The 13,056-nt window shown below is 38.9% G+C and overlaps 1 protein-coding gene across 2 annotated transcripts in view; it reads left to right on the top strand.

Annotated features, from left to right (window-relative positions):
* The window catches only part of LOC126183477 (scaffold attachment factor B2-like), a 166,379-nt gene that overhangs the window by 82,887 nt on the left and 70,436 nt on the right, over positions 1–13,056 (top strand). For both annotated transcript variants that reach the window (XM_049925505.1, XM_049925498.1), the window contains exon 5: positions 6,115–6,145. In XM_049925505.1, coding sequence (XP_049781462.1) covers positions 6,115–6,145 — 31 coding nt within the window. The remainder of the gene's footprint in view (positions 1–6,114; positions 6,146–13,056) is intronic.

The raw sequence follows: 13,056 nt of genomic DNA, 5'->3' as shown, positions 1-13,056 counted from the left end.
TTAAAGTACTAAGATATGCCAAAGAAGCATTAGATTTCCTCTTTAGGAAGTGTAGGTCAGCATTCTTTTTGCAAGTACACAGATATACTGTTTGCTGAACACCGAAACACCAAAGATTTACATGTCCCTATCTTCACTTGAAGCTGAATATGTAGCATTGGCTGCAGTGGCAGCTGAACTTCATTGACTAATTCAATTGTTGACTTGACATGGGTCTTGAGGTCAGCCATTAAGGATTGTAGAAGACAATTATTGTTCCATGCATTTGCTTGGAAGGTGGGAGTATCGAGGAATGAGGCACGTAGATATTGAATACAGTGCTGTCAGGCTTTGCGCATAGGAATTATTATTGTTTGTTGTATAAGCACAAAGGAACAACTGGCTGACCTGTAACTAAGCTGTATCCAGTGAACAATTTGAAAAGTTGAGATATGGTTTAAATGTTCTCAGAGGAGCTCTAAATATTGTCAGAAGTTCATCAAATATATAGTTATTGTTACAAGTTGACTTATTTTTGTGCCCGAGGAATGCCCCCAACTATCTAAATTTATCTTCTTCGTATTGCCAGGATTGGAAACATTGTACCAGTGTGAGATAAGCTACTTAAGATCATTGAGGTCTGTCAGCTTAACTCATTTGTCATGTGGATTTTATGGAATTCTCCTGCATTATGTCTTCTCTATTCTTTAAGGGTCTCTTCATCTTCTGGTGGGGGAGCTAAAATTATCTGTATGCTAAATTAGAGGTGTTCAGTGCATGCATCAAGCTTGGTTATTACTAATGACCTTAGTAGTTGTTTGGTAGTGGGGTAATGAGAAACATGTGGTTCAAGCCCAAATACTCAAGAGTAAGGCAACTCGGTCATACTCATACTAGAAAGGATATTAACGAAGTGATAATGAATAAAATGCAATGAAAGCTGTGTGCATTACAAGCACAATACTCAGTATATGGAAGGAAAGAAGGTAGGCAGACAGTTAGGTTAGAGTTGGAGGAACATTCAACATCAGAGCAATAAAAAATTATCTTTGGTATTTTAATGAAAAATAAAATTTAAAATAAAAGATAACTGAGTCATAAAATAGTGTCGTCACTAGGGCCACCCAAGTTTGTATATATCTCAAGTTCGAATGTACATTTAGAAGCTGATGAATGTCAGTTCAAGAATTTCTTTATAGGGGAGGGGTGGGTACTTTTTTGTTCTTCCTCCTCGACTAGGCTGTGTCTCTCGAACATAATTTGTGATACATTTTTTTCAGTCTTTTTCTCACTGAGGGCTTGAATTCCTTGAAAGGAGGTTGAACACATGTAAGCTTGTAATGGGAATCCTGTAGCTTGTTAATGACTTTACTTTTTAGGATGGTATGTGTATGTCCTTTCAACAATTTAAGTATTTCCTTTTCATCTTCACTTCGAAATCTGGTATGTTAGATGCCCACAGCAGTTGAAAAGTGTCAGCCTCCAGGCCATCTTGGCTTCTTGAAAGGTTCCAAGAATTAAATTTTGCCATCCATTATATCAAGCTGATATGGAGATATAATTGCCGTGTTGCTCTTATGTAACAGCGAATTCTCAATCGTCATCATCATCCCCCCCCCCCCCCCCCCCAGCTCCTGAATGAATGAATTGAATTTAGCGTGTAGTCTACCATTGAAATTTATATTCCATTTTAACAAATTTCTCTTTATCAAAAATATTCACCTTATTACTGCCAGTCAGCATTTTATCTTTTCTCCTTCAGCCATTGGCACCTGTTGTCTACTGACAATGACCTTGATTTACAGGTAATCATTACATTATGTTCTTATACCTTTTGATGGTGCCTGTCTCGGTGGCTGCATGATCTTTTGTACTAATTTAGACTAACATATCTGATAATGATAGATGGGAGTTTACAAGAAAAGAAACTTTTCTGATCCAAAGACTGTTTTACGTTCTTTTTTGGCATGTGTCAAATATTTGGTGCGGCGGTACAGGTGAGCTTTCTTACTAAAAGACGGAGCTCCAAGTGTAGTCTAGTAATGACCGATAGTGTCCATTGTTCCCTTAAACAGGCTGTGGTATTTTCCTCTAAGTACCGGTAAAAGCTTGTAATTCCCCACAGTTGTTTGCGTTCACAAGTTCTTCCTATTGCATGATCCAAATGTAGTCATCCATTGTAAAATCAACAGATTTTCATAGTTGTTTGTATCTTTAACTAGTCTCTTTACTCAAACGTAAGCCTACCATTCATCATCAGTAAATTGTGATCTGCTCCAGGGTATGCTTTATAATCCAATATCTGATTTCAGAATTTCTGCCTGACCATGATGTAATCTAACTGGAATCTTCCATATCTCCTGGCATTTTCCAACTATACCACCTCCTCTTGTATTATTGAACAGTATTTATCCATTTATGTAGTATAGATCAGAGTTGTGATCAAAAAGTAATGGAAATTTTTTAATTTCACAGGTTTTATACATCAGAGTTTCAATTGTTTTTTATCTTGTTGGTGCACATGTTCCAGCTGTATGTATGCATTCTCACCTGTTTTGAATATTTAGTTTATTGTTGACAGTCAAAAATGTTATGTGTTTTGGATCACTCATCGAATTTTTCCTCTCGAAAAAGATGGATCAAAGAACTAGCATTAAATTTTTGTTTAAAAATGGAACAAAATGCAGCACCACATCCAAAATGTTGTTGTAGGTTTTGGTGAATCTACTATGAGTAAAAAGTGTTTATAAATGATATAAATGTTTCAAAGAGGTTTGAGGAAGCGTTGCTGACAACAAAGACCGCCTTGAATGCTCTATCACGTCAGTTGCTGGCGACAGTGTGGAAGAAGTAAAGAAAATGATTCTTGAAAGTCACTGAATCAACATCAGAGGGGTTTCTGATGATGTTGGCATTGCCAAGTAATTTTTTGGAGTGTTTAGGGCATGAAACGTGTAGCAGCAAATTTTTTTCCAAAATTGTTGTAAAGTCTTCGTGTGGACATCACTCAGGAATTGCTGAATGAATTTGACAATGATCCAGACCTTGTAAAGAAGGTTATAGCAAGTGACAAAACATGGGTATATGTGTATGACATCTAAACCAAGATCCAGTTGTCTCAGTGGAAACCGACCAAAGAGCGAAGACAAAAAAAGAAAAAAAGACGTAACATGTAACATTCAATCACATGTGAAGGTTCCTCTGTTTTCTTAGAATACAGTGGGATGGTGCATTATAAGCTTCTGCCTTTGGTTGTACAGCTAATAATACTAACTGGAAGTTATGTGCTGTTCATGTGAAGCAATCTGAAGAAAACAACCAGAATTGTGGCAAAATGGGACATGAAAATTGCATGACGATAATGCTCGTGTTGACACCTCGAAGTTCATTTGTGATTTTTATATATATATATATATATGACTCCTTACCCTCTCCCTTAAAACCCACATCCTTTCGTCTTTCCCTCTCCTTCCCTCTTTCCTGATGAGGCAACAGTTTGTTGCGAAAGCTTGAATTTTGTGTGTATGTTTGTGTTCGTTTGTGTGTCTGTCGACCTGCCAGCACTTTCATTTGGTAAGTCACATCATCTTTGTTTTTAGGTATATTTTTCCTTCATGGAATGTTTCCTTCTATTATAACTATATATATATATATATATATATATATATATATATATATATATATATATATATATATATATATACACCTAAAAACAAAGATGATGTGACTTACCAAATGAAAGTGCTGGCAGGTCGACAGGAACACAAACATACACACAAAATTCTAGCTTTCGCAACCAACGGTTGCCTTGTCAGGAAAGAGGGAAGGAGAGGGAAAGACAAAAGGATTTGGGTTTTAAGGGAGGGGTAAGGAGTCATTCCAATCCCGGGAGCGGAAAGACTTATCTTAGGGGGAAAAAAGGACAGGTATACACTCGCGCACACACACACATATCCATCCACACATACACAGACACAAGCAGACATATATGTATATATATATATATAATACTGTTGTATTTGCTGGACATGTCACCCTGTGACTACTTCCTGTTTCTGTGGCTGAAGAGAAAAATGTGGGGATTTTGCTACCATTGGTGAGATACAAGGAGAATTTCTGAAGGAGCTGAAAACCATAGTGAAAAGTGAGTTCCAGAAGTGCTTCCGAGATTGGAAAAAGCACTGGCACAAGTGTGCTATATCTGAGGGGGGTTACTTTGAAGGGGAGAAAGTTGATGTTGATGACTACATAAATAAACTTGAAGTAAATCAGTCAAGAACTTTCCAGCGTTAACCTTTTCCATATATATATGCATTAAAAAGCTGTAGCCCACGGCCGTCTGAACATTTACTAGTGCATTGTGTAAAAATTTAAATTAAATTGTTCAAAAACTTCGAGATTTTTGGTAACAACTTTAAACTAATACTTGTCTTTATATCCTAATATAGATGTTTGAAATCAGAACACTTGTTTTACATTATTTGCAGAAATACAGTGTGTGTGTTGTTGAATAACGTATTATTTTGAAAATACCTGTAGTAGACTAAGCAGATAAAAGTACATGGACAATAAAGCCAAGTGTGACTACCTAAAGAAACTGCCTGGTGGAATGAGTTATTAAGAAAATTGTTCAGAATAGGAATTTCACGAAGGAGATTTGCATCAAACAACTCTGGGGAAGCCAAATTAGACGTAACTGTCTAATCATAGACGGAGAGGGGTGGGGGAGTGTCAAAATTAAAAATGCAGGTTAAACAATTTTTTGAGTATAGTGGAGGGGCAAAATAACAGTTCAGAAAAACAGTCTAATCGTAAGTAGAAGAAAAAAAGAAAAATACAGGGCAAACAGTTGGTTTAGTTGTGGAGTTGGAAGTGCCAAGTATGGTTGAGTTAAAGAATAAAAATAATTTTGAATAACATTTCTCAGAACAAAACAAATGATTATGAATATATGCAGTTATATAATGTCATTTTCAACTAATATGACAAGATGAGAAGCACATGCTAAACTAGATCTCTGGTGCTAATGATTTATGGCACAGGGTCGAAAAATTCAGAGTAAATGGGGCAACACGTTTTTGTGTTGGAAGAAATTCTCCAGCAGGTGACCTAAGAACTGTAAATGAGGAATAGATTGTGAACAACTTCCCAGTGATCAGCTAGATTTGATTATACCACACAGAAAGAGGCTGATAACAATATACAAAAAGCTTCCAAACATTCATTTTGTAAATATAGTGACATAAAGGATTGAAGGTGGTAACAGGACTAGCAGAGTGTGTTCTCAAGACAACATAAGAGTTTTTCCATTCCTGCCTACAAAAAGCTAAAAGAAATTTTCAAGAAAAAAGTAAAGTATACTTAGATTTAAATGTTACCAGGGAGACCAATCATGATGCCTGGGAGAAGCAGATGTTTAAGGACCACAAAATTAATTCATTAATCCCAGATTGTAAACAAAAAAGAAACTGGGGAATGATTGTAGTGTAGCAGCATTCATCACACAGATAAATGACTGTATTATTCTCTTCCATGTTTACAGCCTGTTATTAGTGGGGAAATGGTGGGGGAGCTGCAGTCTAGATCAGTGGAGTGAGTTCTTGAAAATATGGATCTTAGGACTATATGAAAACACATTTAAAAAGTTTGTCGTAATGAGAGGTGTAGAGAAGTACTAGTTCATTATTTGCAGTGGTGTTGTTATCGTCCGCAGCTCGTGGTCGTGTGGTAGCGTTCTCGCTTCCCGCGCCCAGGTTCCCGGGTTCGATTCCCGGCGGGGTCAGGGATTTTCTCTGCCTTGTGATGACTGGGTGTTGTGTGATGTCCTTAGGTTAGTTAGGTTTAAGTAGTTCTAAGTTCTAGGGGACTGATGACCATAGATGTTAAGTCCCATAGTGCTCAGAGCCATTTGAACCATTTTTGTTGTTGTTATCGTTGTTGTTGTTGTCTGTTCATGTGTGTGCACCGAATAGGTAATTCTTAGTCTCCTTTTCTACATCAGAAGATGATGTAGTTAATTCACGCTTGTGTGTGTGTGTAATGAGTAAGACATGTAGACAGAATTTAAGTTTTCATCTATTATTGTAGAAATGCTGCTTTTCAGATCTGTTAATGTTTTTTTGTCCTGTTTTCCAGGAGGACAGCACCCATGAAAAGGATTCAAAAGGCAAGTTACATTGCTGTTTTATTTTATTTTATTTTTTTTAATTCATTTTTTATTTTTTTAAAGTATACCCATAAAGCATTAATTCTTCTCATGTTTCTCCTACTTACAAGCAAACACCCCCCCACCCCCCACCCCCCCCCCCCGCCACACACACACACACACACACACACACACACACACACACACACACACACACACACACACAGGGTGTAACAAAAAGACGCGGCCAAACTTACACAGAACATTCCACATGTTATAGGGACATGGGTTCAGAAACACTTCATTTCCATGTTAGAGCTTAGTCACTAAAACTCTACAACATCATCTACATCAAAACGAAAGCTCATTTGTGGACAGAAGCACATATGCAGTAAAGAGCAATTTTTAAATAACAGCTTACAGAAGTGTATCTGTACAGCAAAATCTGCTGAAGATATTGCTTGCACACACTGTACATGGTATGGATACAGAAGGTTCTACATCTACATGAATACTCTGCAATTCACAGTTAGTGGTTTACAAACAATTTACTTAACCACCTTCAAACTATTTCTGTACTGTTCTGCTCAAATAGTGCACTTGAAAAACGAACACTTCAGTCTTTCCTTGCCAGCTCCGATTTTTTCTTATTTATTTGAAATGATTATCTGTCCCTATGTAGATGGACACCAACAAAATATTTTCACATTTTGAGATATGATATGCAAGTTACGCAATAATACAAACTCAGCTGCCCTTCCTTGAACTACTGTGATGTCCTCCATCGGTCCTGTCTGAAGCAGACCTCTAGAAAAGGATAGACAAGCATAGTACAGGAAGTCTCGTTAGTACACTAATTAACAGTCTGCAAAAATGCAGTAGTAGATGTAGTGGCCATATTGCACTCACGACTTCAAATTGTCATAGCCGTACCGTTTATTGAATAGCTGCCTTGCGTGTTTGGATTATAATTTTCAAAGGCTGTTAGGAAAATATACACAGTATCATTAGTAAAACAAAGGATTACATTGTATCCACAGAAGAACTGTAGCATCCATGGAGAGCTTGCATGTATAAAAGCCATTTATATTAAAAACACTGGATATACTAAACGTACGATTATGTAGTACCTAATAGTCTGTTGTGAGAAACAGTCTAGTGGAAACTAATTCCTGGTACTGCGTGTGGTATTTAAGTGAAGTATGCTACTGGAGGGTGTTAACAGTAGCACTATGTCAATCATTTACGTATAGTAACTTAACAGATATGTGTATTAAAGTAAAATTAATGTGTGTATTAAAGTAAAACTAATAGACAGTCCTATTACAATTGTTCAAGCAACTAACTGCACTGTTAAACATGCATGTGCCATAAACTTAACAGCAAGATAGATGGCATTGCTTATGGAAAATCTAGGATAGAATGCAACAATATTATGTGAAGGATAGTTGCTACACACCATATAGTGGAGTGCATGTGCACGTGCATCAAAAGGTGAGCATTTGGCCAACAAGCTGCCCCCCCCTCCAGTGTGCGCACACATACGCACGCGCCAGCGCGCGCACACATATATGTACGCGCCAGCGCGCGCGCGCGCGCGCGCGCGCGCACACACATACGCACGCGCGCCTCACCGCACCACAGTCTGTCAGTGGCTGAGGCAGTGGTCGTGTGTGCAAGTTCTGCAAGTGGTTTGCCCCTCACTCCTGTCACTGACAATGGCTGAGACTGGTTGCGCGTGCGTGTCACTTTCGGAAAGTCTTTTTATTTTGCCTATCTACAACTCAGCATCTCCACTATGTGGTGAGTAGCAACTATCCTTTTCATTATACTGCCTGGTCTGTTTTATTACTTCATATATGTGGTCCTTTTATGATCTATCATGCACGTTTGTGGATGTATTTCGAATATGTATAAATTCAGAATGTATTCATGAACTGTTCTAAATCATACGTATGTTGAAAATATTTTTCATAAGCAACATTGTCTATTTTGCTTATTGTCTATTTTGCTTTTAAGTATAGCACATATGTGTTTAACAGTGTAGTTATTGTTTGGACAGTTGTAAAATGACAATCTATTATTATTATTATTATTATTATTATTATTATATTATTATCGTTGTTGTTGTTATTATTACTCCATTTTTTATTTCTGTGTAATTTATTTTACATGTCTATAAATATACTGTATGTAAATGGTTGACATATTGCTATCTAGCACCCCCTTGTAGCTGACCTTAAAACAGCCTTTGAAAATGATGTAGAATCTAAATGCATAAAGTAGCTATTCAGTGCAGTGTGGCTAAAACAGTTTGAAATTTTTAGTAGGCCTGCTGCATCTTCTAAGTGTTCTGCCATTAAATTACTGTCTGGCCAGCTTTGCCTGCAACATTATCTATTTGATCATTCCAATTTGTTGTTCATAATCACAATCCATAAGTATTTAGTTGAATTCGCAGCCTTTAGATTTGTGTGATTAACAAAAATGTGGTGGATTCCTTTTAACAGTTAGGTGGACAACTTCACATCTTTCATTATTTAGAGTCAGTTGCCACTTTTGACACCATACGTATATCTTGTCCAAATCATTCTGAAATCATTTTTATCATCTGAATGATGGTAAATGACAGCATCATATTGCAAACAATGTAAGATAACTGCTCAGATTGTCTCGTAATTCATTTATGTAGGTCAGGAACAGATGATGGGCTGTAACACTCCTGGGGATTGCCAGACATAATTTCTGTTTGACTAAATGTCTCTCGATCAGTCACAGCAAACGTTGATCGTTCAGGAAATCGTAGAGCCAGTCTCACACAATTAGAAGTCACTTGTGAGGAATGGCGTCAAAAGCCTTATGGAAATCTAAAAATACGGAATCAGTTTGAGGTCTCCTGTCAATAGCACAAGAACAATATTTTCAAAATCTGTGCTGGCTGTGTGGCAATAGATTCTTTTCCTAGAGTCAATGCATAGTGTTTGAACATAGTATATGTTCCAAAATCCTTACTGCGAGTTGATGCTAACAATATGAGTCTGTAATGTAGTGGATTACTCATATCTCCTCTCTTGAGTATTGGTGTGACCTTGGGCAACTTTCCAATCTTTTGATACAGATCTTTCATTGAGTGAGTGGTTGTATATGATAGCCAAGTATGGATCTACTATATCAACATACTCCAAAAGGAACCTAATTGATGTAAATTTTGGACCAGAGGACATGCCTTTATTAAAAGATTTAAGTTGCTTCGCTACTCTTCATTCGAATTCTGGAACATTTAATTGGTCTTCTTTGGTGGGGTAATATTGGAAAGCCGCGTTCAGTAACTCCGCTTAAGTGGCACTGTCATTGCTAACATTACCATTGCTATCACACAGTGAAGATAGTGTGTGTGTTCTGTCGCTGATGTACTTTACATATGATTCAATAACTATCACAAGTATTTCACATTGAAGTCTGCACTAAATTTTGAGCTGCCTCCAATGTTGGAGATTTTGTGTTCTTTTAAATTTCTTTTTCTGTTGCTTCCACAACAGTGTTCCCACCTGTTTTGTGTGCCATGGGGGATACCATATGTTGTTAATGTATTTGGTATAGTTCTCTGCTGCTGTTAATATAATTTCTTTGAATTTAAGCCACATCTACTCTGTGCTTACATAGTCAGTTTGAAAGGAGTAGAGACACACATCTTAGGCAGATGTCAAGTAGAATTTTTATTTGCTTTTCTAAATAGATATATTTTGCAATTATGTTACAGTATTCACTCTAATTAAAATGATCTTGTGGTCACTAATCCCTGTATGTCAGGATGCTCCCTATTTGCTCCGGATTATTTGTTGCCAGGAGGTAGTATTTTTTTGCAACCATTTACACTTCAAGTGGCTGTGTGAACTAATTGTTCAAAATATTTTTTGGAGAAAGCATTCAGTAAAATTTATGGCAATCATTTGTGCCTACCACCAGCTTTGAACATGTATTTTCGCAGAGATATTGAGGGTATGTTGAAGTCACCACCCATTATAATTGTGAGTAGCGTTCTATTTGGAATGAGGCTGAAGTTTTCTCTGAACTTCTCAGCAGTTTTATCATATGAGCTGGTGGTCGGTAAAAGGAACCAATCAGTAATTTATTCCAGTTGTCAAGTGTATCCTCTACCTATACTAACTCCAAGGAACTATCAACTTCAGTTTCACGAAAAGGTAAAATACTTTTGACAGCACTAAACATTCCATTACCAGCTGTAATCTATCCCTTCTGAACACTGTAGGGCCTTTGCAAAAGTTTCAGCTGAACTTCTCTCGCTTTAGCCGGCTTTCAGTACCAATGATGATTTGAGCTTCACTTCTTTCTACTAGCACCTGGAACTCGGGCTCTTTCCCACCAGCTATGACAGTTTACAACAATAATACAAATTGTTGCTAAAAACAAAGGGCAAAGTCCCCTCCACGCAGGCCTTGTTTACGTGTGTTGCTGCATCCTGTGTGTGGTGGACTCTAGGATCTGCAGTTTACACAGTGACAGAACTGTCTGAGCTTCTGATTCAGACCCTCCACTCAGTTTTGCCCAAAACCAGAGAAAATCCTATCCAATCCAAAGTGACACACATTGTTATTACCAACATTAGCCATCCCCTTCAGTTTGTTGCACATTGTCCTCTTCATGGTGTTCAGAACCCCCTGTTTCACATCTGGGATGACTCCCCCCTCCAGCAGGCACACAGAGTGCAACTGGTCTTCTTCCCTTCCTTGGCAGCCATATCCCTAATCCTTCAGGAACCATCACTAGCTCCCAATTACCAGTAATCCCATTGTCAAAGACTGCCCAGATCTTACAGCTCCAGAGGCTTCCCTTGAAAAAGTGCAAGTAACAGCATCTGGCACAGTTCCTTGTCAGACACAGTAGTGCCTGAAACCTCTTCATGAAATGATCTGAGGGGCCCTTCAATTGGCCTCCCAGGAAGTCTTTCATTGACACACCTTGGAATGACCTCCCACTTGACCACAGGTGAAGGGTCACCCTTAGTGCAAGCAGTAACTGATTGGTGGACAAGTGGTCGTTTTGGACATCCCTTTGATCACCACATGTGCCCCCCCCCCCCTCTCCATCTCACCACCCTCACCCACCTCCTCACACACAAAGATGCTTATTGGCCTCAAGCTGTGTGAGCTGAGGCAGCACCACCTGGAGCTGTGAGCAAAAGGTGACCAATTCAGCTCGCATCTGAATACTGCAATCAGTCCCTACCCATACTAAAGACAGTGGAACTCTACACTACTAGATTATTAAAATGCAGAACTTGACTGATAAATATACAAACATGCAAGAAATTTAAGAATTTAGACTAAAAAGGACACATGAAGATCAAAATAAATCACTTCTTATGAGAAGCTGTGTCATCTCAGAAGCAGATTGGTGGACTCTGATGCATTGCTGCAATAGAAGCTCCCACCTTACTGCTGTGTAGCTCTCTCCAGATGGCCATGTAGTGAACACTGCTTATTGCATTTAGATACTATGGTTGTCATAAATGACAAGAAGTACTTCCTCTTCTACTTTAGGTGTCCTCGTCTTGGGCCTGTTCTAGTTGTGACTTGTAAGCTTGAACGTCCCATGTCTTCTAAGTTGGAAAACAGTTGCTTCAAACTTCTTCCAGCCAGGACCTTGTCGTTCCTGAAATATCTCCCGATAGAAATGTTGCCACCTGCTAATCCATTCAGCAAATAGACATTACCAACTCCTTATTTGAGTATATGTCCACCACACTGGAGTAGAACCCAAGTGTTTGAGCAACACTGAACAGTTAATGCTAGATGCTTGGTGCCAATAGAGTAGTGTAGTTGGGGGACATGTCAACACAAGCTATGAAGTTAGTCACATGTTAACGTAGCTTTGTTCAGTTGAAACAACACACACAGGCGATAAAACTAAGAATTACAACTTACTGTGCACTCTAACCAAACCTAATCAAGCAGGTATTATGAACATTTCATGTAAGGATATGTAATGTTGTGCATTTGTGTGTTTTTCAAGATTAGTGTAATTATGAAGATAAATAAAAAAACGAGCTGTAACATGGAAATAAGCGTTTCTCGATCCATGTCCATCCAACAGATTTACCCCCTCTGTGTTTGAGGAATGTTTTCTGAAAGTAAGGTAAATTTGAGTATTCTATCAGAGATTACAAAGAACGTAGAATACTAGAATAAGGCATTGTGTTCATCCACCCAGCACTTCCTTCTCCAGTCATATCAAAGCCTTACCCTACCCCGCCAGAGATCTGGCTACGTGGAAAAGCAACCAAGTCATACGCCAACTCTGCTGCAATCACTGCAAAATGTTTTATGTCACTGCAACAACCAACCATCTGTCCATCAGAATGAAAGCCCCCTCCCAAACTGTGGCCAAGATCAAAGTAGAGCTCCCGGTGGCACAAAATGCAGCTCAACACATCATTCTCAAATTAGGGGACTGCTTCACAAGTCAGCCGTCAGGAGATTTCCCTCCATCACAACTTCTTTGATCTCCAGGGTTGGGAATTATCCTTGCAACACATCCTCTGCTCCTGGAACCATTCTGGCCTCAGTTTTCATTAATGGAAAGTCTGCACACGGTCCACACAACAACTTGCCCTTCCTTTCTCCCTCTCCCCTCTTTCTCCCTCCCTCTCCCCTCTTTCTCCCTCCCTCTCCCCTCTTTCTCCCTCCCTCTCCCCTCTTTCTTTCTCCCTCCCTCTCCCCTCTTTCTTTCTCCCTCCCTCTCCCCTCTTTCTTTCTCCCTCCCTCTCCCCTCTTTCTTTCTCCCTCCCTCTCCCCTCTTTCTTTCTCCCTCCCTCTCCCCTCTTTCTTTCTCCCTCCCTCTCCCCTCTTTCTTTCTCCCTCCCTCTCCCCTCTTTCTTTCTCCCTCCCTCTCCCCTCTTTCTTTCTCCCTCC

Source organism: Schistocerca cancellata, chromosome 1 (assembly GCF_023864275.1).
Source record: "Schistocerca cancellata isolate TAMUIC-IGC-003103 chromosome 1, iqSchCanc2.1, whole genome shotgun sequence".
NCBI lineage: Eukaryota > Metazoa > Arthropoda > Insecta > Orthoptera > Acrididae > Schistocerca > Schistocerca cancellata.
This window is presented reverse-complemented; position numbering and strand designations above follow the sequence as displayed.